Source organism: Liolophura sinensis, chromosome 6 (assembly GCF_032854445.1).
Source record: "Liolophura sinensis isolate JHLJ2023 chromosome 6, CUHK_Ljap_v2, whole genome shotgun sequence".
In the NCBI taxonomy this organism is placed as follows: Eukaryota; Metazoa; Mollusca; class Polyplacophora; order Chitonida; family Chitonidae; genus Liolophura; species Liolophura sinensis.
In genome coordinates this window covers 82,276,735-82,300,349 of record NC_088300.1, presented here as the reverse complement: position 1 = coordinate 82,300,349, position 23,615 = coordinate 82,276,735, and the positions used below count along the sequence as shown (strand labels likewise).

The 23,615-nt window shown below is 44.2% G+C and overlaps 1 protein-coding gene across 1 annotated transcript in view; it reads left to right on the top strand.

The window, feature by feature from the left end:
- Nucleotides 1-23,615, top strand: part of LOC135469398 (histone-lysine N-methyltransferase SETDB1-like) — a 102,117-nt gene that overhangs the window by 5,781 nt on the left and 72,721 nt on the right. Inside the window, 8 exon segments of the mRNA XM_064748034.1 lie at nucleotides 3,635-3,727; nucleotides 5,990-6,049; nucleotides 6,303-6,444; nucleotides 8,165-8,276; nucleotides 12,369-12,602; nucleotides 15,046-15,178; nucleotides 19,149-19,294; nucleotides 21,778-21,883. Coding sequence (XP_064604104.1) covers nucleotides 3,635-3,727; nucleotides 5,990-6,049; nucleotides 6,303-6,444; nucleotides 8,165-8,276; nucleotides 12,369-12,602; nucleotides 15,046-15,178; nucleotides 19,149-19,294; nucleotides 21,778-21,883 — 1,026 coding nt within the window.

Genomic DNA, 23,615 nt, shown 5'->3' with positions numbered 1-23,615 from the left:
TATACTTAGGACATAATGGCTTTTGAGTGTGTGAATTTTTAGAAGCTGACGTAAGAGGGCTTCGGAGATATTGAGTGTCAAAGTACGGCACATTTTTTATGCCCACCCGATATATATATATATATATATATATATATATATATATATATATATATATATATATTGATTGTAATAATATTGTTTGATTTTAATGTGGTGATAGTGTTATCTAAAATATTAATCATTAAATTACGGTCTCTGGCTTTTTCAAAGTCATTTTTCAAACCACATGGGCCCACAAACTCCTCAGGGGTGTGAACATTTATTTATGAAATGAAACGTTTGACTGGTCACGCAATTTTCCCTGAGCCAATGATAGGTCACATTAAATATAAGTAGTCTATGTTCACCGATGCAAGCAGACTTTTTCATTTTACGTACATCGGCAATCATTTCTTTTTCTATTTAAACCAAAATAAGTTAGTGTGGATTTTCTGTAAGTAAAATAAATTAAGCTATTTGCGACGTAATGAAAGCACATTGTACTTGCCAACACATGAAATTATCGTTCCCCTGGAGTTTACATGGTGATCGAAATTTGTTCTCCTGAATATACATCTAGGAAATGGACAGGCGATCGGGCAGTTCGATTGCCTCCTATGTCGAGGAATGCAACCTAGGTACTAACTGAGATCAGAATATGAAGTGACAATCTGGGTACAGACTGTAAGATCAAAATACGAAGTGACAGCCTTGGTATAGACTAAGATCAAAATAGGAAGTGACAACCCAGGTACAGAGTGTAAGATCAAAATACTGAGTCACAACCTAGGTATAGACTGTAAGATCAAAATAGGGAGTGACACCCAATGTACTCAACAAGATAAAAATAGGAGATGACTACCCAGGTACAGGCTATAAGACCAAAATACGAAGTGACAGCCTTGGTACAGACTAAGATCAAAATAGGAAGTGACAACCCAGGTACAGACTGTAAGATCAAAATACTGAGTCACAACCTAGGTATAGACTGTAAGATCAAAATAGGGAGTGACACCCAATGTATTAACCAAGATAAAAATAGGAGGTGACAACCCAGGTACAGGCTGTAAGACCAAAATACGAAGTGACAGCCTTGGTACAGACTGAGATCAAAATAGAAAATGACAACCTAGATACAGACTGCAAGATCAAAGTAAGGAGTTGAAATCTAGGCCTTGACTAAAATAGAATAGGGAGTGACAACTTTGGTAATGATTGCTTAACTCAGACTAGAGACTGATGTTGTAGGTACTGATTGTTCGTAGTGGAGACTGACTCCATAAGTACGGACTGTTCATAGTAGAGACTGGCTCAAAAATCACTCCATACTCAGAATACAGACATGCTGAGTTTAGAGGCGTTACCTACATGTATACCATCAGCCTCTAGCCGTCAGTATAAAGGGCGCCTCCGTGGCTCAATTGGTTAGCGCGCTAGCACAGAGTAATGAGCCAGGAGTGTCTCACCAATGCGGTCGCTGTGAGTTCAAGTCCAGCTCATGCTGGCTTCCTCTCCGGCCGTACGTGGGAAGGTTTGTCAGCAACCTGCGGATGGTTGTGGGTTTCCCCCGGGCTCTGCCTGGTTTCCACCCACCATAATGCTGACCGCCGTCGTATAAGTGAAATATTCTTGAGTACAGCGTAAAACACAAATCAAATCAAATAAAAAAAAAAAACTCAGTATAAAGATTGACAGTGTAGGTAATGTGTCCATAGTATAGAGACTAACAGTGTAGGTAATGTGTCCATGGTATAGAGACTGACTGCTTAGGTAATGTGTCCATACTCAGTATACAGACTGGTAGCATAAGTAATGTGTCCATACTGAGTATAAAGACTGACAGCATAGGTAATGTGTACATACTGAGTATACAGGCTGACAGCGTAGGTGATGTGTCAATGGTATAAAGACTGGCAGCATACATGTAGGCAATGTGTCCATACTGAGTATACAGGCTGACAGCGTAGGTGATGTGTCCATACTCATTGTAGAGACTGGCAGTGTAGGTAATGTGTCTATAGTATAGAGACTGGCAGTGTAGGTAATGTGTCTATAGTATAGAGACTGACAGCGTATGTAATGTGTCTATGGTATAAAGACTGGCAGCATTGGTAATGTGTCCATACTGAGTATACAGGCTGACAGCGTAGGTGATGTGTCCATACTCAGTATAGAGACTGGCAGTGTAGGTAATGTGTCTATAGTATAGAAACTGACAGCGTATGTAATGTGTCTATGGTATAAAGACTGGCAGCATTGGTAATGTGTCCATACTGAGTATACAGGCTGACAGCGTAGGTGATGTGTCCATACTCAGTATAGAGACTGGCAGTGTAGGTAATGTGTCTATAGTATAGAGACTGACAGCGTATGTAATGTGTCTATGGTATAAAGACTGGCAGCATTGGTAATGTGTCCATACTGAGTATACAGGCTGACAGCGTAGGTGATGTGTCCATACTCAGTGTAGAGACTGGCAGTGTAGGTAATGTGTCTATAGTATAGAGACTGGCAGTGTAGGTAATGTGTCTATAGTATAGAGACTGACAGCGTATGTAATGTGTCTATGGTATAAAGACTGGCAGCATTGGCAATGTGTCCATACTGAGTATACAGGCTGACAGCGTAGGTGATGTGTCCATACTCAGTATAGAGACTGGCAGTGTAGGTAATGTGTCTATAGTATAGAAACTGACAGTGTATGTAATGTGCCTATGGTATAAAGACTGGCAGCATAGGTAATGTGTACATACTCAGTGTACAGACTGGCAGCGTAGGTAATATGTCCATGCTCAGTATAGAGACAGGTAGCATGGGTCAAGTGTCCATAGTCTGTATAAACTGACAGCGTAGGTAATGTGACCATACTCAGTATAGACTGACAGCGTAGGTAATGCGTCCTTACTCAGTGTAGAGATAAATAGATAATGCCTGCATGCTCACAATAGAAACTGATGCTCTAAACACTGACTAGAGAGAACAGTACAGGTCTGACAAATAGGTAATGCCTGCATGCGTACAATAGAAACTGATACCCAAACACTGACTGTACAGAACAGTACAGGCCTGACAAATAGATAATGCCTGCATGCGTACAATAGAAACTGATACCCAAAAGACTGACTGTACGGAACAGTACAGGCCTGACAAATAGATAATGCCTGCATGCTCACAATAGAACTTTACAGTACAGTACAGGCCTGACAAATAGATAATGCCTGCATGCTCACAATAGGAACTGATACCCAAACACTGATTGTACAGAACAGTACAGGCCTGACAAATAGATAATGCCTGCATGCCCATCACAGGAACTGTTGCCCTAAACACTGACTGTACAGAACAGTAGAGGCCTGACAACAAGATAAGGCCTGAATGCTCACAATAGAAACTGATACCCTACGATATTCTGACTGTATAGAACAGTACAGGCCTGACAAATAGATAATGCCTGCATGCTCACAGTATAAACTGATGCCCTACTTTACGCTGTACAGAACAGTATCAAAGAGATACTGACTGCTTTTGCAAAGGTGTACATGTGCATGTATAAAAACTGACAGTTCTCTCCATGTCAACATGTCCTCCTAAGGGTTTTGTTTTATTTGTCTAGAGAAAACAGAGAGTCCTTGACAGGATAGTACAGCAGTGTTCTGATTTGGAGACAGAGGACTCGAAGACTAGCAGGTCAAACTCGCCCACAATGGTGAGTACATAGCAGGTCAAAGTCCTCCACAGCTGTGAGTAGAAAACCAGTCAAACTCTTCCACAATGGTGAGAACAAAGCAGGTCGAACTCATCCACAATGATGAGTACAAAGCAGGTCAAACTTACCCAGAATGGTGAGTACAAAGCAGGTCAGACTTACCCACAATTGTGAGTACAAAGTAGGACAATCTCATCCACAGTGGTCAGTACAAAGGAGGTGAAACTCCTCCAAAATAGTGAGTACAAAGCAGGTTGAACTCCTCCACAATGGAGAGTACAAAGCAGCTCAAACTCATGCACGATGGTGAGTACAAAGCAACGCAAACATGTGCATAATAGTGAGTACAAAGCAGGTCGAACTCATCCACAATGGTGAGTACATGGCTGGTGGAGCTCATCCACAGTGCTCACACACAGCAGGTCAAACTCACCCACAATGGTGAGTATGTAGACTTAGCCCCAATATCCCACTCAGCCCAAAGGTTTAAGCTCAGTTTAGCTGGAAATTCCTAAAGCAGTCTAAAGCAGACTGAAGCATTATTTGATAGGGAATCGTGTCAATCCAAAGACTGGGACACCATCTGACGTGTATCTAACTAATAGGACTGAGACACAATGTGACTGGTATCCCACACCTTTTGATGGGACACAATGTGACTGGTATCCCACACCTTTTGATGGGACACAATGTGACTGGTATCCCACACCTTTTGATGGGACACAATGTGACTGGTATCCCACACCTTTTGATGGGACACAATGTGACTGGTATCCCACTCCTTGGGCTTAGACACAATGTGACATGGTATCCCACTCTCTGGGCTTAGGCACAATGTGACATGGTATCCCACTCTTTGGGCTGGGAAACAATGTGACATGGTATCCCACTCTCTGGGCTGAGACACAACGTGACTGGTATCCCACTCTTTGGGCTGAGACACAAAGTGACTAGTATCCCACTTCTTAGTCTGAGACACAATGTGACTGGTATCCCACTCCTTGGATTGTGACACATTGTGACTGGTATCCAACTTAGTCCAAAACCTGGGACATAGTCTGACTGGGACACCCACTCGGGTCGATAGCCTGGGACACAATGTGACAGGGAATTCCACTCAGTCCCAAGCCTGGGACACAGTGTGAATGGAAATCCCACTCAGTTCAAAGTCTGGGGCAAAATCTGAATGAAAAACCCACTCAGACCATAGTCTGGGACACAATGTGAATGGAAATCCCACTCAGTCTGAAGCAAAATGTGAATGAGGAACCTGCTCAGCCCAAAGCCTGGAACATCGTCTTAATGGGAATCCCACTCAATGCAATGTCTGGCGCACAATTTGAATGGAAATCCCACTCAGTCCAAAACCTGAGGCATAATCTGAATGGGAATTCCACTCAGCCAACAGTCTGGGGCACAATCTGAATGGGAATCACACATAGTCGAAAGCCATGTCATTCCACTCAGCCCAAAGTCTGTGGTACAATCTGAATTGAAATCCCACTCAGTCCAAAGTCTGTGGTACAATATGAATGGGAATTTCACTCAACCCAAAGGCACAATCTCAATGGAAATTCCACTCCGTCCAAAGCCTGGGGACACAATGTGACTGGGAATGCCATTCAATCCAAAGCCTGGGACACAAACTGAATGGATATCCCACTCAATCTGAAGCGTGGGGACACAATGCGACTGGGAATCCCACTCAGTCTAAAGCCTGGGACACAATGTGAATGGAAATCCCACTCAATCCAAAGTTTGGGACACAGTGTGAATGGGAATCCCACTCAGTCCAAAGCTTGGGACACAATGTGAATGGGAATCCCACTCAGTCCAAAGTTTGGGACACAATGTGAATGGGAATCCCACTCAGTCCAAAGCTTGGGACACAATGTGAATGGGAATCCCACTCAGTTCAAAGTCTGGGGCACAGTGTGAATGGGAATCCCACTCAGTCCAAATTCTGGGGCACAATCTGAATGAAAAACCCACTCAGACCATAGTCTGGGACACTATGTGAATGGAAATCCCACTAAGTCTGGAGCTAAATGTGAATGAGGAACCTGCTCAGCCCAAAGCCTGGAACATCGTCTTAATGGGAATCCCATTCAATGCAATGTCTGGCGCACAATCTGAATGTTAATCCCACTCAGTCATAATGGTGGGGCACAGTCTGGGTGAGTGTAACATTAAAGAATGCATAGTAGAAGCAATAATGTATTTATTTGATTTATCTTTATCTGTGAATTTCTGCATCCTTAGGAGAATCCAGTCGGAGAGGTATTGAGAAGTGATGAAAGGCACACTGAGTTGGAAAGCAAAGTAAGCTTTTACAAAGTTTAACCACTGCACTGTTTGTTGAGCAGGCATTTTCTCCACCTTCAGCTCAAACTATGGCATTTATGTAATTTAATCTGTATTGTCTGTGTACACGTATCTTTAGATACATGTATGTTCTACACTTCACTATAATTTGGCATAACACAATAACATGTAAATCCCATTAATAAATTTTATGCTAAAAATATATCTTGTGTCAGCTAAAGCAATTACGACATGTTCTTTGTGACTTCAGCAGGTCGAGGGTGTAAGGAAGATTTTTAAAGTTTCTTTTGATGTGGAGAAGTTCCTTGATGAAAAGCTGAAGGAGCTAGACATAGTGGGGCAGTTCACCCAAGAGTTATATCCCCTGTCAAATCAGCTGAAGGGCACAGAGAGTAAGCATTGCGTAACTTGCTGTTTTACTTGCATAAGTGTACAGCTCTTTTACCTACAGAGATTGCAACATGCCATAATTAGATTTATTTATTTATTTGAGTGGTCTTTTACGCCGTACTCAAGAATATTTCACTTATACGACGGCGGCCAGCATTATGGTGGGTGGAAACCGGGCAGAGCGCGGGAGAAACCCACGACCATCCGCAGGTTGCTGACAGACCTTCCCACTTACGGCCGGAGAGGAAGCCAGCATGAGCTGGACTAGCACTCATAGCGACCGCATTGGTTAGAGATTCCTGGGTCATTATGCTGCGCTAGCGCGCTAACCAACTGAGCCCACAGGCCCCCCATAATTAGAACTCTTCTGCTTGTTGTGCATTCTATTGTATCTCAGTTCTTTGGCCTGCCATACCTGTGGTGTGGGCCCTTGTATTTTTTATGGTATGGGCTGTGCTTGTTACAGTTTGAGGTGTTTTGCCTGCCATACCTGTAGTGTGGGCCCTTGTGTTTTTTATGCTCTGGGCTGTGCTTGTTAAAGTTTGAGGTGTTTTGCCTGCCATACCTGCAGTTTGGGCCCTTGTATTTCTTGTGGTATGGGCTGTGTTTGTTGCAGTTAGAGGTGTTTTTGCCTGTCATACCTGTAATGTGGGCCCTTGTGTTTTTTATGGTATGGGCTGTGTTTGTTACAGTTTGATGTGTTTTGCCTGCCATACCTGTAGTGTGGGCCCTTGTATTTTTTATGGTATGGGCTGTGTTTGTTACAGTTTGAGGTGTTTTGCCTGCCATACCTGTAGTGTGGGCCCTTATGTTTTTTATGGTATGGGCTGTGCTTGTTGCAGTTTGAGGTGTTTTGCCTGCCATACCTGCAGTTTGGGCCCTTGTATTTTTTATGGTATGGGCTGTGTTTGTTACAGTTTGAGGTGTTTTGCCTGCCATATCTGTAGTGTGGGCCCTTGTGTTTTTTATGGTATGGGCTGTGTTTGTTGCATTTGAGGTGTTTTGCCTGCCATACCTGTGGTGTGGGCTCTTGTATTTTTTATGGTATGGGCTGTGTTTGTTGCAGTTTGAGGTGTTTTGCCTGCCATACCTGTGGTGTGGGCCCTTGTGTTTTTTATGGTATGGGCTGTGTTTGTTGCAGTTAGAGGTGTTTTTGCCTGTCATACCTGTAATGTGGGCCCTTGTGTTTTTTATGGTATGGGCTGTGTTTGTTACAGTTTGATGTGTTTTGCCTGCCATACCTGTAGTGTGGGCCCTTGTATTTTTTATGGTATGGGCTGTGTTTGTTACAGTTTGAGGTGTTTTGCCTGCCATACCTGTAGTGTGGGCCCTTATGTTTTTTATGGTATGGGCTGTGCTTGTTGCAGTTTGAGGTGTTTTGCCTGCCATACCTGCAGTTTGGGCCCTTGTATTTTTTGTGGTATGGGCTGTGTTTGTTGCAGTTTGAGGTGTTTTGCCTGCCATATCTGTAGTGTGGGCCCTTGTGTTTTGTATGGTATGGACTGTGTTTGTTACAGTGTGAGATGTTTTGTCTGCCATACCTGTAGTGTGGGCCCTTGTATTTTTTATGGAATGGGCTGTGCTTGTTACAGTTTGATGTGTTTTGCCTGTCATACCTGTAGTGTGGGCCCTTGTTATGGTATGGGCTTGTTACACCTCTACAACCAGGAATTCTGTACCTTCTACATATATTTTGTGATGACATCGTTATTGTCATTTCAGGAAAACAGAAAGAGATCAGCCGACTCTTTACTGAATGTGAGGAACAGTTGCAGTTTTTACAAGAATCCTTGGATGCCCCTGACAATGAGGAAGACAGAAAGTCCCCTGTGAAGTAAGGCTGTAGTGTTACAGTTAGTACCAGATCCATGTATGTACACGTAAGGTTGTGGTGTTTAGTTTGACAGGACCAGATCCATGTATGTACAGGTAAGTCTGTGGTATTTAGTGTGGCAGTACCAGATCTATTTATGTACAGGTAAGTCTGTGGTATTTAGTATGACAGTACCAGATCTGTGTATGTACAGGTAAGTCTGTGGTATTTAATGTGACAGTACCAGATCTGCTGAAGGCTGTGGTGTTTTGTGTGACTGTTCCAGATCCATGTATGTACAGGTAAGTCTGTGGTATTTAGTGTGACATTATCAGATCCGTGTATGTACAGGGAAGGCTGTGGTGTTAATGTGACTGTAGCAGATCCATGTATGTACACGGAAGGCTGTGGTGTTAGTGTGGCAGTTAGTACAAGATCCAAGTATGTGCATGTAAGGCTTTGGTGTTTAGTGTGACAGTACCAGATCAATGTATGTGCACATAAGACTGTGGTGTTTAGTGTGACAGTACCAGATCCATGTATGTGCACATAAGATTGTGGTGTTTAGTGTGACAGTACCAGATCCATGTATGTGTACATAAGACTGTGGTGTTTAGTATGACTGTACAAGGTCCATGTAAGTACATGTAAGGCTGTGGTGTTTAGTATGACTGTACAAGGTCCATGTGTGTACACGTAAGGCTGTGGTATTTAGTATGGCTGTACAAGGTCCATGTATGTACATGTAAGGCTGTGGTGTTTAGTATGACTGTACAAGGTCCATGTGTGTACACGTAAGGCTGTGGTATTTAGTATGGCTGTACAAGGTCCATGTATGTACATGTAAGGCTGTGGTGTTTAGTATGACTGTACAAGGTCCATGTGTGTACATGTAAGGCTGTGGTGTTTAGTGTGGCTGTACAAGGTCTATGTATGTACACATAAGGCTGTGGTGTTTAGTATGACTGTACAAGGTCCATGTGTGTACACGTAAGGCTGTGTTGTTAAGTGTGGCAGTACAAGGTCCATGTATGTACCCGTAAGGCTGTGGTGTTTAGTATGACTGTACAAGGTCCATGTATGTACATGTAAGGCTTTGGTGTTTAGTATGACTGTACAAGGTCCTTGTGTGTACACGTAAGGCTGTGGTGTTTAGTGTGACTGTACAAGATCCATGTATGTACACGTAAGGCTATGGTGTTTAGTGTGACTGTACAAGATCCATGTATGTACACGTAAGGCTATGGCGTTCATTGTGAATGTACAAGGTCCATGTATGTAGATGTAAGGCTTTGGTGTTTAGTGTGACAGTATCAAATGCATGTATGTGCACATAAGGCTTTGGTGTTTAGTGTGACTGTACAAGGTCCATGTAAGTACATGTAAGGCTGTGGTGTTTACTATGACTGTACAAGGTCCATGTGTGTACACGTAAGGCTGTGGTATTTAGTATGGCTGTACAAGGTCCATGTATGTACATGTAAGGCTGTGGTGTTTAGTATGACTGTACAAGGTCCATGTGTGTACATGTAAGGCTGTGGTGTTTAGTGTGGCTGTACAAGGTCTGTGTATGTACACATAAGGCTGTGGTGTTTAGTATGACTGTACAAGGTCCATGTATGTACATATAAGGCTGTGGTGTTTAGTATGACTGTACAAGGTCCATGTGTGTACACGTAAGGCTGTGGTATTTAGTATGGCTGTACAAGGTCCATGTATGTACATGTAAGGCTGTGGTGTTTAGTATGACTGTACAAGGTCCATGTGTGTACACGTAAGGCTGTGGTGTTTAGTATGACTGTACAAGGTCCATGTATGTACACGTAAGGCTTTTGTGTTTAGTGTGACATTTATTACAAACTCCTTGTATTCATGGAAGGCTAACTGTGCATTGTTTACATGTAATTTTTTTAGAAAATTGCTCTGTCAGTCAAAAGACTATTAAATACTGTCTAGTATTAAGATACGTTTATTTAGATATTTCTTAAGAATATCCCCAAGTAAAATGTTGTTAAAACTTCAGATTTTGTGCTGCCTGTGCTATTTTTAGCTCCTGTGGTGACTGTGCTAACTTTTGATTCTGCAATGGCTGTGCTAGCTTTAGATTCTGTGGTGGCTGGGCTGTTTTCCTTTTGCCAGTGTAGCTAAACTGGTCAGAAATTTTTTGGCCATTTTGACCATGATCTAGTCATAACAAAATTCACTCTAAGCAGTCAGTGGGTCAGTAAAAAGGTGAAGTATCAGACATGACTCTGGAGTCTCTCACCATTGCTCTTGTTGTGGGTTCCTCCAGCTCAGACTGGATTCATCTCTAGTCTTACACCAGCAACCTGCAGATGGAGGTTGTGGGTTCCTCCAGCTTGGACTGGATTCCTCTCTAGTTGTACACCAGCAACCTGCAGATGGAGGCTGTGGGTTCCTCCAGCTCGGACTGGATTCCTCTCTAGTCTTACACCAGCAACCTGCAGATGGAGGTTGTGGGTTCCTCCAGCTCAGACTGGATTCCTCTCTAGTTGTACACCAGCAACCTGCAGATGGAGGTCGTGGGTTCCTTCAGCTCAGACTGGATTCATCTCTAGTCTTACACCAGCAACCTGCAGATGGAGGTTGTGGGTTCCTCCAGCTCAGACTGGATTCCTCTCTAGTTGTACACCAGCAACCTGCAGATGGAGGTTGTGGGTTCCTCCAGCTCAGACTGGATTCCTCTCTGGTCGTACACCAGCAACCTGCAGATGGAGGCTGTGGGGTCCTCCAGCTCAGACTGGATTCCTCTCTAGTTGTACACCAGCAACCTGCAGATGGAGGTCGTGGGTTCCTCCAGCTTGGACTGGATTCCTCTGGTCGTACACCAGCAACCTGCAGATGGAGGTTGTGGTTTCCTCCAGCTTAGACTGGATTCCTCTGGTCGTACACCAGCAACCTGCAGATGGTGGTTGTGGGTTCCTCCAGCTTGGACTGGATTCCTCTGGTCGTACACCAGCAACCTGCAGATGGAGGTTGTGGGTTCCTCCAGCTCAGACTGGATTCCTCTCTAGTTGTACACCAGCAACCTGCAGATGGAGGCTGTGGGTTCCTCCAGCTCAGACTGGATTCCTCTCTAGTTGTACACCAGCAACCTGCAGATGGAGGCTGTGGGTTCCTCCAGCTTGGACTGGATTCCTCTGGTCGTACACCAGCAACCTGCAGATGGAGGCTGTGGGTTCCTCCAGCTTGGACTGGATTCCTCTGGTCGTACACCAGCAACCTGCAGATGGAGGCTGTGGGTTCCTCCAGCTTAGACTGGATTCCTCTGGTTGTACACCAGCAACCTGCAGATGGAGGCTGTGGGTTCCTCCAGCTCAGACTGGATTCCTCTCTAGTTGTACACCAGCAACCTGCAGATGGAGGCTGTGGGGTCCTCCAGCTCAGACTGGATTCCTCTCTAGTTGTACACCAGCAACCTGCAGATGGAGGTTGTGGGTTCCTCCAGCTCAGACTGGATTCCTCTCTAGTTGTACACCAGCAACCTGCAGATGGAGGCTGTGGGGTCCTCCAGCTCAGACTGGATTCCTCTCTAGTTGTACACCAGCAACCTGCAGATGGAGGTTGTGGGTTCCTCCAGCTTGGACTGGATTCCTCTGGTCGTACACCAGCAACCTGCAGATGGAGGTTGTGGGTTCCTCCAGCTCAGACTGGATTCCTCTCTAGTTGTACACCAGCAACCTGCAGATGGAGGCTGTGGGTTCCTCCAGCTCAGACTGGATTCCTCTCTAGTTGTACACCAGCAACCTGCAGATGGAGGTCGTGGGTTCCTCCAGCTCAGACTGGATTCCTCTGGTCGTACACCAGCAACCTGCAGATGGAGGCTGTGGGTTCCTCCAGCTTGGACTGGATTCCTCTGGTCATACACCAGCAACCTGCAGATGGAGGTTGTGCGGGTATTAATTGGCAAAAACCTTTATTTGATGTCACTTCACAATGTGGTCAGAAAAAAATCTGAGAAAAATATCAAACTGGACATTGTTTAATGCGCTGTCAGCTGATGTAGGTTGCATGTTAGTGTATTTGATACGAAAGGCTTTCATATGTGGTGATGTGTGGATTTGTCACCTGGATTTGTTTTTGGTGCTGCAGTAAGCCAGTGGAGGAAGTGATAATTGATGACAGTGATGACGACGACGTCTTGTTCTTGGAGGCCACCAAACCCACAAATGTCAAGAAGAAGTCAGCACCCTCTGTGAACAGGTCTCCTGCCACAACCCAGAAATCTCCTGCTGCAACCCAGAAATCTCCTGCTTCGCATCCTGTGACTGCAACTGCTGCAATGTCTACAACAGCCCCGCCTGTCAAGACATCTGGCACGTATGGGTAAGGAAAGGTTACTGGGATAAGCCTGTTGGTTCGCCCATGCACAGCATGGGGATAAGCCAGCTGGCATACCCATGTACAGTACTGGGATACACCTGCTGGCTCACTCATATACAGTACTGGGAAATACCTACTGGCTCACCTATGAACAGTACTGGGATACACCTGCAGGCTTACCCATGTACAGTACAGGGATACGCCTGCTGGCTAACCCAAGTACAGTACTGGGATGCATCTGCTGGCTAACCCAAGGACAGTACTGGGATACACCTGCTGGCTCACCCATGTACAGTATTGGGATACACCTGCTGGCTCACCCATGTACACTACAGGGGTATGTCTGATGGCTCATCCATGTACAGTGCAGGGGTATGCCTGCTGGCTCACCCATGTACAGTACTGGGATACACCTGCTGGCTCATCCATGTACATTACAGGGGTATGCCTGCTGGTTCACCCATGTTCAGCACTGAGATACACCTGTTAACCCACACATGTACAGTACTGTGATACATCTGCTGGCTCATCCATGCACAGTACTGGGATACATCTAGTGGCCCACTCATGTACAGTACTGGGATACACCTGCTGGCTCACCCATGTACAGTACTGGCATACACCTTCTGGCTCATCCATGTACAGTACTGGGATATACCTGCTGGCTCATCCATGTACAGTACTGGGATACACCTACTGGCTCACCCATGTACATTACAGGGGCATGCCTGCTGACTCACCCATGTACAGTACTGGGATACACCTACTGGCTCACCCATGTACATTACAGGAGTATGCCTGCTGGCTCACCCATGTATAGTACTGGGATACGCCTACTGGCTTGCCCATGTACATTACTGGATACACCTTACTTGCGCTGACTGACTGACCCATGTACAGTACTGGGATATACCTACTGGCTCACCCATGTACATTACAGGAGTATGCCTGCTGGCTCACCCATGTACAGTACTGGGATACGCTTACTGGCTCACCCATGTACATTACAGGAGTATGCCTGCTGGCTCACCCATGTGCAGTACTGGGATACGCCTACTGGCTCACCCATGTACATTACAGGAGTATGCCTGCTGGCTCACCCATGTACATTACAGGAGTATGCCTGCTGGCTCACCCATGTACAGTACTGGGATACGCTTACTGGCTCACCCATGTACATTACAGGAGTATGCCTGCTGGCTCACCCATGTACAGTACTGGGATACGCCTACTGGCTTGCCCATGTACATTACTGGATACACCTACTTTCTTCTCCATGTACAGTACTGGGATGCACTGACTGACTCACCCATGTACAGTACTGGGATATACCTGCTGGCTGCACCCATGTACAGTACTAGTATGCACCTTCTGGCTCATCCATGTACAGTACTGGGATACACCTGCTGGCTGCACCCATGTACAGTTCTGTGATACGCCTACTGACTCATCCATGTACAGTACTGGGATACACCTGCTGGCTGCACCCATGTACAGTACTAGTATGCACCTTCTGGCTCATCCATGTACAGTACTGGGATACACCTGCTGGCTGCACCCATGTACAGTACTAGAATGCACCTTCTGGCTCATCCATGTACAGTACTGGGATACACCTGCTGGCTGCACCCATGTACAGTTCTGTGATACGCCTACTGACTCATCCATGTACAGTACTGGGATACACCTGCTGGCTGCACCCATGTACAGTACTAGTATGCACCTTCCGGCTCATCCATGTACAGTACTGGGATACACCTGCTGGCTGCACCCAGGTACATTTCTGTGATCTGCCTCCTGTCTTACTCAAGTACAGCTCAGTGCTAAGCCTGTTGGCTCACCCATGTACAGTTCTGTTATACTCCTGCTGAATTAAGATGATGACTTAAGTGTGTGGTCTGATTGTAGACTTTTCAGGATTGTGATACACTGCAGTACTGGTGTGTGACCTGCATGAAGGATCTGACTGTCAGTCGCTGAAATACACTACCTGGATCTTTAGTGTTTACACATTCATCCATTATTCTTAATAGTTTTTGATTACTTTAACAATAATAATAATCTGCTGTGAAGCTCACAAGCGTGAAACACATGCATTTTTATTCTGTTATTTTATATTTCTTATTCTGTGAAAATGCTAATTCATGAGGCATCTTGATCGTGAAACTCTCTTACATTTAAACTTTGATCTTGTGGTATTATCTCTGAGCTTCTATTTAAACGTAAAAAAGTAATTTTCAGGTTTATTTTAAAAGCCAAAGGCAACTCCTAAGTGTGAAAAATATAAATTCCTAATGTAACACAATACTAGCATAATAAATTGTTTTTAAGTTAAGTCTAGACTTAATTCTAATACAGCTTTCTGATCCTAAGGGTAAATTTATTCTTCATATCTTCAAGTAATGTTATTGAGCATCATATTTTAAGCTGTGGTCACTTTTTCCAGATACGGGGTGAGTGTGGGAGAACCCAGCCCGACTGGTTCATCCAAAATGACACAGCTGAGAGCAGCTCTGGCTGCCACCCTTAACCAGCAAATCACTGGCACAGTCTCCACAACAGCTACGTCCCCACACAAGGTAAGATCTGACAAAGACACCACAGCCTCACCCACACCTATGCCCCCACACATGGTGAAATCTGATAAAGACACCACAGCCTCACCCACACCTATGCCCCCACACATGGTGAAATCTGACACAGACATCATAGCCTCACCCATGCCTCCATCCACACACATGGTGAAATCTGACAGACACCACAGCCTCACCCACACCTACGTCCCCACACATGGTGAAATCTGACACAGACATCACAGCCTCACCCATACCTCCATCCACACACAAGGTGAGATCTGACACAGACACTACCGCCTTACCCGCACGTATGTCCCCACACGAGGTGAGATGTAACACAGACACCACAGCCTCACCCACACCTATGTCCTCACACAAGGTGAGATCTCACACCGACCCCACATCCTCACCCACACCTACGTTCCCTCACAACGTGAGATCTCACACCCACACCACAGCCTCACCCACACCTATGTCCCCCACACAAGGTGAGAACTCACACAGACATCACAGTCTTACCCTCACCTACGTCCCCACACAAGGTGAGATCTGAAACAGACATTACAGTCTTACCCACACCTACGTCCCCACACAAGGTGAGATCTGACACAGACATTAGTCTTACCCCCCACCTACGTCCCCGCACAAGGTGAGATCTGAAACAGACATTACAGTCTTACCCACACCTACGTCCCCGCACAAGGTGAGATCTGACAGACACCACAGCCTCACGCACACCTATGTGCCCACACAAGGTGAGACCTGACAGACACCACAGCCTCACGCACACCTATGTGCCCACACAAGGTGAGATCTGACACAGACATTAGTCTTACCCCCCACCTACGTCCTCACACAAGGTGAGATCTGACACAGACATTACAGTCTTACCCACACCTACTTCCCCGCACAAGGTGAGATCTGAAACAGACATTACAGTCTTACCCACACCTACGTCCCCGCACAAGGTGAGATCTGACACAGACACCACAGCCTCACCCACATGTCCCCACACAAGGTGAGATCTGACACAGACCCACAGCCTCACCCACACCTATGTCCCCACACAAGGTGAGAACTCACACAGACATAACAGTCTTATCCCCACCTACGTCCCCACACAAGGTGAGATCTGAAACAGACATTACAGTCTTACCCACACCTACGTCCCCGCACAAGGTGAGACCTGACGCAGACACCACAGCCTCACGAACACCTACGTCGCCACACAAGGTGAGATCTGACACAGGCACCACAGCCTCACCCACACCTATGTGCCCACATGACATGAGATCTGATACCCACATCGTAGCCTCACCCATACCTATGTGCCTACACAAGGTAAGATCTGACACAGACACCACAGCTTCACCCACACCTATGTCCCCACACAACATGAGACCTGATGTCCACATCGTAGCCTCACCCATACCTATGTGCCTACACAAGGTAAGATCTGACACAGGCACCACAGCCTCACGCACACCTATGTCCCCACACAACATGAGATCTGATATCCACATCGTAGCCTCACCCATACTGAAGTCCCCACACAAGGTGAGATTTAACACAGACACCACAGCCTCAGCCACATCTACGTCCCCACACAAGGTGAGATCTGACTCAGACACCACAGCCTCACCCACACCTACATTCCCACACAACGTGAGATCTGACTCAGGCACCACAGCCTCACGCACACCTATGTCCCCACACAACATGAGATCTGATATCCACATCGTAGCCTCACCCATACCGAAGTCCCCACACAAGGTGAGATCTAACACAGACACCGCAGCCTCAGCCACATCTACGTCCCCACACAAGGTGAGATCTGACTCAGACACCACAGCCTCACCCACACCTACATTCCCACACAAGGTGGGATCTGACACAGCCTCACCCACACCTACATCCCCACGCATGATGTAAGACGTGGCGATTAACAGAGGCATTGTACTAATAATGTTTCTGTAAGGATACATGTATGTGTTCTGCCTGGCTGTAAGTGGGTCATGTGCAGATGTACATATTAAATAGAGATGACCTTTCAAACAAAATCCAGTGTGTCATGCAACACACCAGCTGGTATGTTCACCTTCCAACCCCAACCACTTTGCAATATCTCGCAAACTTTTAAAAGGTAGAAAAAACAAACTTTGGAGTCTCAATAAGGAACATATCAAGCAACTTTTGACGTTTCGTGCTGTTTTAGTAGGTCACATGATTTAGCGGCCATTTTTAATTTTATTGATACACTGCTAAAATCTTCTCCAAAATAAGATGAACGTTTCCTTTACAGTTTTTAGATGGATCATCGTACTTAGATTGTAGAAAGCTATTAGTTTGGTGTGCAAATAAGGCCAAAACTGACCAATGAACATGGCTCAGAAGTAGGTCAATTTTTAAACTGCTTAAAATCTGTAAGAATTATTTTTGTGCTTTGTGTTGCCTTTATGTTAGGATTAAAATAAAAAAAATTTGACGAAACTGTCCTATGTAAATAACACGAGAGCTTGGTGCTAGACTGCATGAAACCATTGGCTGCAGTTTTACGGTGAGGACAGGCATCAGCTATGCAACAATGTATTCTTTGTCCCTGTTGTCCTCGGCTATTAGCTTAAGATCAAAGCCGCCTAATCTCTATGCTAGTCTTCAGTACTTCCTTCATTGTAAATAATGCCAAGCAGTCTAGAGGTTCAAATCCAGTACATTCCTTTCCATTTTTTTTCGCGTTTTTTGTCATTATCATGAACTTTAAACACCAGGCAACAGGAAGTGGTAAAAGATTAGTGGCTTGGACCCCGGCAATGCTGTTGGATAACAGCTTTCATTAGGGATCCCGTTCTCTCCGAACGGGATCTCTATTGAAATCGTTCTGTTTTTTCTTATTATGTTTTTTTCACCGACCTTGTTAGCAGGAGAACTCAAACACCGTGAAACATAGAAGTCCCAAATTTTGCTCATGTTGTCTGGCAGATTTCGCTGCCAGATTTAGCTGGGTAAATTCTCCATTTTTTTTCTAGGTCACGTGGTTCGTCCGCCATATTGGATTTTGTGTAAAACCTTTAAAAATCTTCTTCTCAAGGACCACTGAACTGATTGTTTTGAAAGTTGACACGCAGCTAGAAGGTTGCGAGTTACGAAAAGTTTGCAAAAATGGTTGATTTCCGGTAAAAACTCTGGAAGTTTGCCATTGGTCGAAGTTGTGACGTCACAAAAAGTTTCCAAAGGTAATTTTTTCAACGTATTGTGGTGTATTTTGAGCTGTTGATTCCGAATCTGCTTTTATTTTTTGGTTATCTATGTAACTTTTTGAGATATAAGCAAAAAACTAAAAACTGAAAATCACTGAGTGCAAAGCGCTACACATGTACTCTATGTGTACAAAAGTATGGCTGCCTAGCCCCGTTGTCAAGAGGGAGGAAGGGGCCAGCTGGTCTGTGATATGTGCAAGTATAAACTTGCTGTTACAAGGGCCATGTATTATTGGGTGGGAAAAACGTCATCGATCCGATCCGGGATCCCGACCTAGGATCTGCTGTTCGCAGGTCCATTCTAGTTAGTTTTTTTTTATGATTTCTGTAAGGGTGAACTATCTGAATTTTATGGGACAGTTTATAGATATTACTTTGTTATATTTTTCATATTAAACATCCAGAAAAAGAAACATTTGTTTTATGACATTCACATGTAGAATTTACCTCAGAGATATATAGGTATTGCTTGTGTTTTTACATTTTTCATAGTTTACACCCAGAGGCCATGCCGTAGACAAAGGAACATTTATTTCATGACGTTCCCATCTGAGATCAGCTCATTGTTTCATACCTCAGCACTCAGTACGAAACAAGCTTCAGTTTTATGTAATTAGACATCAAACACAAAGACGATGGTGGCAAGCCCTTAATTTATGCTACCATGAAGTTTGTCTGTGATCTGAAAGCTGTGGTATGTACATGTGTATTTGTAGGAGCAGCAGAGTGGAAAGCCTGATGTGAAGAGCACCAGTGTGATAAACTCACCCGCTCCCCCCAAGCCTTCGACCAGTGAACAGACGAATGGAACAAAATTTAATATCAGCCCTGCTGTAAGCAGCAGCACCACACACTATGGCAGGTGAGAATGGTTCCATTGTAAGCAATAACACCGCACACTATGGCAGGTGAGATTAGTTCCAGTGTAAGCAATAACACACTCTATGGCAGGTGAGAATAGTTCCAATGTAAGCAATAACACCAAACACCATGAGAGGTGAGAATAAATCATTGTAAGCAGTAAAACCACACACTATGGCAGGTGAGAATAGTTCCATTGTAAGTGGTAACCCCACACACTATAGGAGGTGAGAATAGTTCCAGCATTAGCAACAACACCAGACATTATGGCAGGTGAAAATAACTCCAGTGTTAGCCCTGCTGTCAGCAGTAACACCACACACTGTGGCAGGTGAGAATAACTGAAAGTTGTTCAGATTTACATCATCCTGCTGATAACTGATTTAAGGTACAGTACAGCCTGATCCTAACCATTAACGCTATGCCCATTGTGGACCAATGGTTTGTGTATCATGTGCCAACTATTATCCTCCGCCTCCCTTCTGCATAGGGTCGGCTCACAGTCTGCCGACAGTTTGTGCGTGACGGCACAGTGATCAATGTATCATTTTACGGCATTCATTCACTTGCTGGAATTTGATGTAACGACACCAGACATGCAACTGTAGGCCTTCTTTTTACGGGCACCAAAATCTCAGGTTTTGATTTTTACTTTCTTTGGTGTATTTTCATAATATATACGTAGATAGGCAGGGGTATATTCTCAAAAGATGTAATACATTTTATAGCTTAATTTTTTGCAAGGTTTAAGATGCATATATATCGGTTGGGCATAAAAAAATGGGCCGTACTTTGACACTAAGTATCTCCGAAACCCTCTTACATCAGCTCCTAAAAATTTACACACTCAAAAGCCATTATGCCCTTAGTATACAGACCAGATTTCACTTTCATCCTGTAAGATTTCTGTTCATGGGATCAAAATCAAAGTAAGCAAAAACGCACATATCAAAATGATGTTCTACCTTGTTTTACTTGAAAAGGTGATCATTTCCTTGTCCACTGCAGAGAACACCATCTTGATTTAGCAAAACTTGTGCATGTCTGGCGAAGGGTTTCTCTGACACTAGAGCCAGACAATTTTTTTCAGGTGACACTTGATTGACGCATATTACACAGGTGCAGCGTGCGCTCTACTCATGACAGCTGACAGGTGAAGCAATGTGGGTCACCGGAACGTGCGTTTTTGAGGATACGTTTCATTTTAACCCTGTGTACAGACTACTCAGACTACGACCTTGAAAATTGGTCAGTTTATTAACAAAATCATGCCATTTGAATGTCTAGCGTTTGAAAGGGTTTGAACAAAGGATAATGGAGCAGTGCAGCATCAAATTACGGCCCATTTTTTCTATGCCCACCCAATATATGTAGGTCTGGAACCTACATAGCATGTCTTCACACATATATAAAGGCTACATATGATAATAAACACGTTTTGGCGCTTATAAAATAAATAAAGATAGATTGGGGATACAATTCAGGGACTCAAAATTATGCTGACCTTTTTGCGTGTCGGCAGTTTGAATTTTATAAATTGTAGGCCTTGTGTGATGTACTGATGTGACTCATAACATATGCATTTTCAACAGAGGTTTTGTAAAGCATATATAAGCACGCAGGCTGACACACATCACACAATAAAGTCAAATATTCCTCCGTGATATTGAATGCAAAATGAAACAGCGATAAATTTATTGATAAGCCAATCAACTCAAGTCCATTTCCAAATTAGGAAACACCGCCATGGTTGTATAGAGCCGTCATGTAGAGTGCGGACTTCAGGCAAAGTAATGCGGTGCAGATACACATATATGTTGGCACAGAAATGCCTCTAAATAGCCTTGTTATTTAATAATTGGTGAAGTAATTTATATTAAAACAAAATATCGTACACTCAAGATACTCGGTACAAACTTGAATCCCATCCCCAAGGGAATGGCATATACGCGTGGCAGACCAAAACAGTAGGATCCTAAACAGTAAGCTATGAAAACTCTACTTTTGTGTAAAATTTGTGTGCAAGTAAATATGTTGTGAGCCATCATGGTGATCTTAACAGACAAGGCGGTTTGCAGGAAATCGGTCTGTATTTAGCGTTAAAGCGTTTGATGATCACATGGGCCGATGGTCTGCCAAGGGTCGGTCGAGGGTCTGCATATGATGACGTCACGGTACACATATGAAGGTGCATGGAACCATGGGTCGACCGTCGGCATATCCTCCGCCCATTGTGGCTGGATTGATGGTTAGGATCTGGCTGAACTGTACCAAAGGTTTTTTAGATTTACAACATCCCATCCCACTGATTCAAGGTGTCAAAGATTCTTTTGAGTTACAGCATCCCATTAATAAGTGATTGTCTTACCTACGTTACCATGGTAACATGGCTGCTAATTTACCTCTGTCTATTATACAAGTATGACTGTTTTTGAGTTCCCCTGGACAGTGAATTGTTTTGTGATGTGACTTCCTAATTTACAGCATACCACTAACGATAGGAATGAAGATCCTAGGAAAGAAGTTTAATGACATCTGGTACAAGGGAACCCTTACAGATATACAGTGTAAAGAGAAGAGCAGAGATGAGGTAGGTCATCAGTAATGATAAGAACACAGATGAGATAGATAACCAGTAAACAGAAGAACATACACAAGGCAGATCACCAGTAAGCAGAAGAACAGATTGGGTTGATCACTAGTAAGCAGAAGAACAGAGATTAGGTAGATCACAAGTAAACAGAACAGAGACAGGGTAGATCACCAGTAAGCAGAAGAGTAGAGATGAGGTAGATCACCAGTAAGCAGAAGAACAGAGACAAGGTAGATCACCAGTAAGTAGAAGAACATGGGTAAGTTAGATCACCAGTAAGGAGAAGAACCGAGGTAAGTTAGATCACCAACAAGCAGAAGAACAGAGATTAGGCAGATCACAAGTAAGCAGAACAGAGGTAAGTTAGATCACCAGCAAGCAGAAGAGTAGAGATTAAGCAGATCACTAGTAAACAGAAGAACATGCACAAGGCAGATCATCAGTAAGCAGAAGAGTATAGACAAGGTAGATCACCAGTAAGCAGAGGAGTAGAGACTAGGTAGATCACCAGTAAGCAGAAGAATAGAGACAAGGTAGATCACCAGTAAGCAGAAGAATAGAGACAAGGTAGATCACCAGTAAGCAGTAGAACAGAGACGAGGTAGATCACCAGTAAGCAGAAAAACAAAGAGATAGATCTCCAGCAAGCAGAAGAGTAGAGACTAGATAGATCACCACTGAACAGAAGAACAGAGGTAAGTTAGATCACCATCAAGCAGAAGAGTAGAGACGAGGTAGGTCACCAGCAATCAGAAGAACAGAGACAAGATAGATCACCAGTAAGCAGAAGAATAGAGACTAGATTGATCACCAGTACACACAAGAACAGAGACTAGGTAGATCACCATTAAACAAAAGAACAGAGATTAGGTAGATCACTCGTAAACAGAAGAACAGAGATCAGGTAGATCACTTGTAAGAGCACCACTAAGAAAAACAGAGAGCACTAAGATAACATAGATAACAGATCACCACTAAGCAGAAGAGGGAAGAGATAGATTACTAGTAAGCAGAAGAGTAGGGACATTGTAGATCACCTGTAAGCAGTAGAACAGAGACGAGGTAGATCACCTGTAAGCAGTAGAACAGAGATGAGATAGATCACCAGTAAGCAGTAGAACAGAGACGAGATAGATCACCAGTAAGCAGTAGAACAAAGACGAGATAGATCATCAGTAAGCAGTAGAACAGAGACGAGGTAGATCACCAGTAAGCAGTAGAACAGAGATGATATAGATCACCAGTAAGCAGTAGAACAGAGATGAGGTAGATCACCAGTAAGCAGTAGAACAGAGATGATATAGATCACCAGTAAGCAGTAGAACAAAGACGAGATAGATCACCTGTAAGCAGTAGAACAGAGACGACATAGATCACCAGTAAGCAGTAGAACAGAGACACCCGTAAGCAGTAGAACAAAGACGAGATAGATCACCAGTAAGCAGTAGAACAAAGACGAGATAGATCACCAGTAAGCAGTAGAACAGAGACGAGATAGATCACCAGTAAGCAGTAGAACAGAGACGATATAGATCACCAGTAAGCAGTAGAACAGAGACGATATAGATCACCAGTAAGCAGTAGAACAAAGACGAGATAGATCACCTGTAAGCAGTAGAACAGAGACGATATAGATCACCAGTAAGCAGTAGAACAAAGACGATATAGATCACCAGTAAGCAGTAGAACAAAGACGAGATAGATCACCAGTAAGCAGTAGAACAGAGAC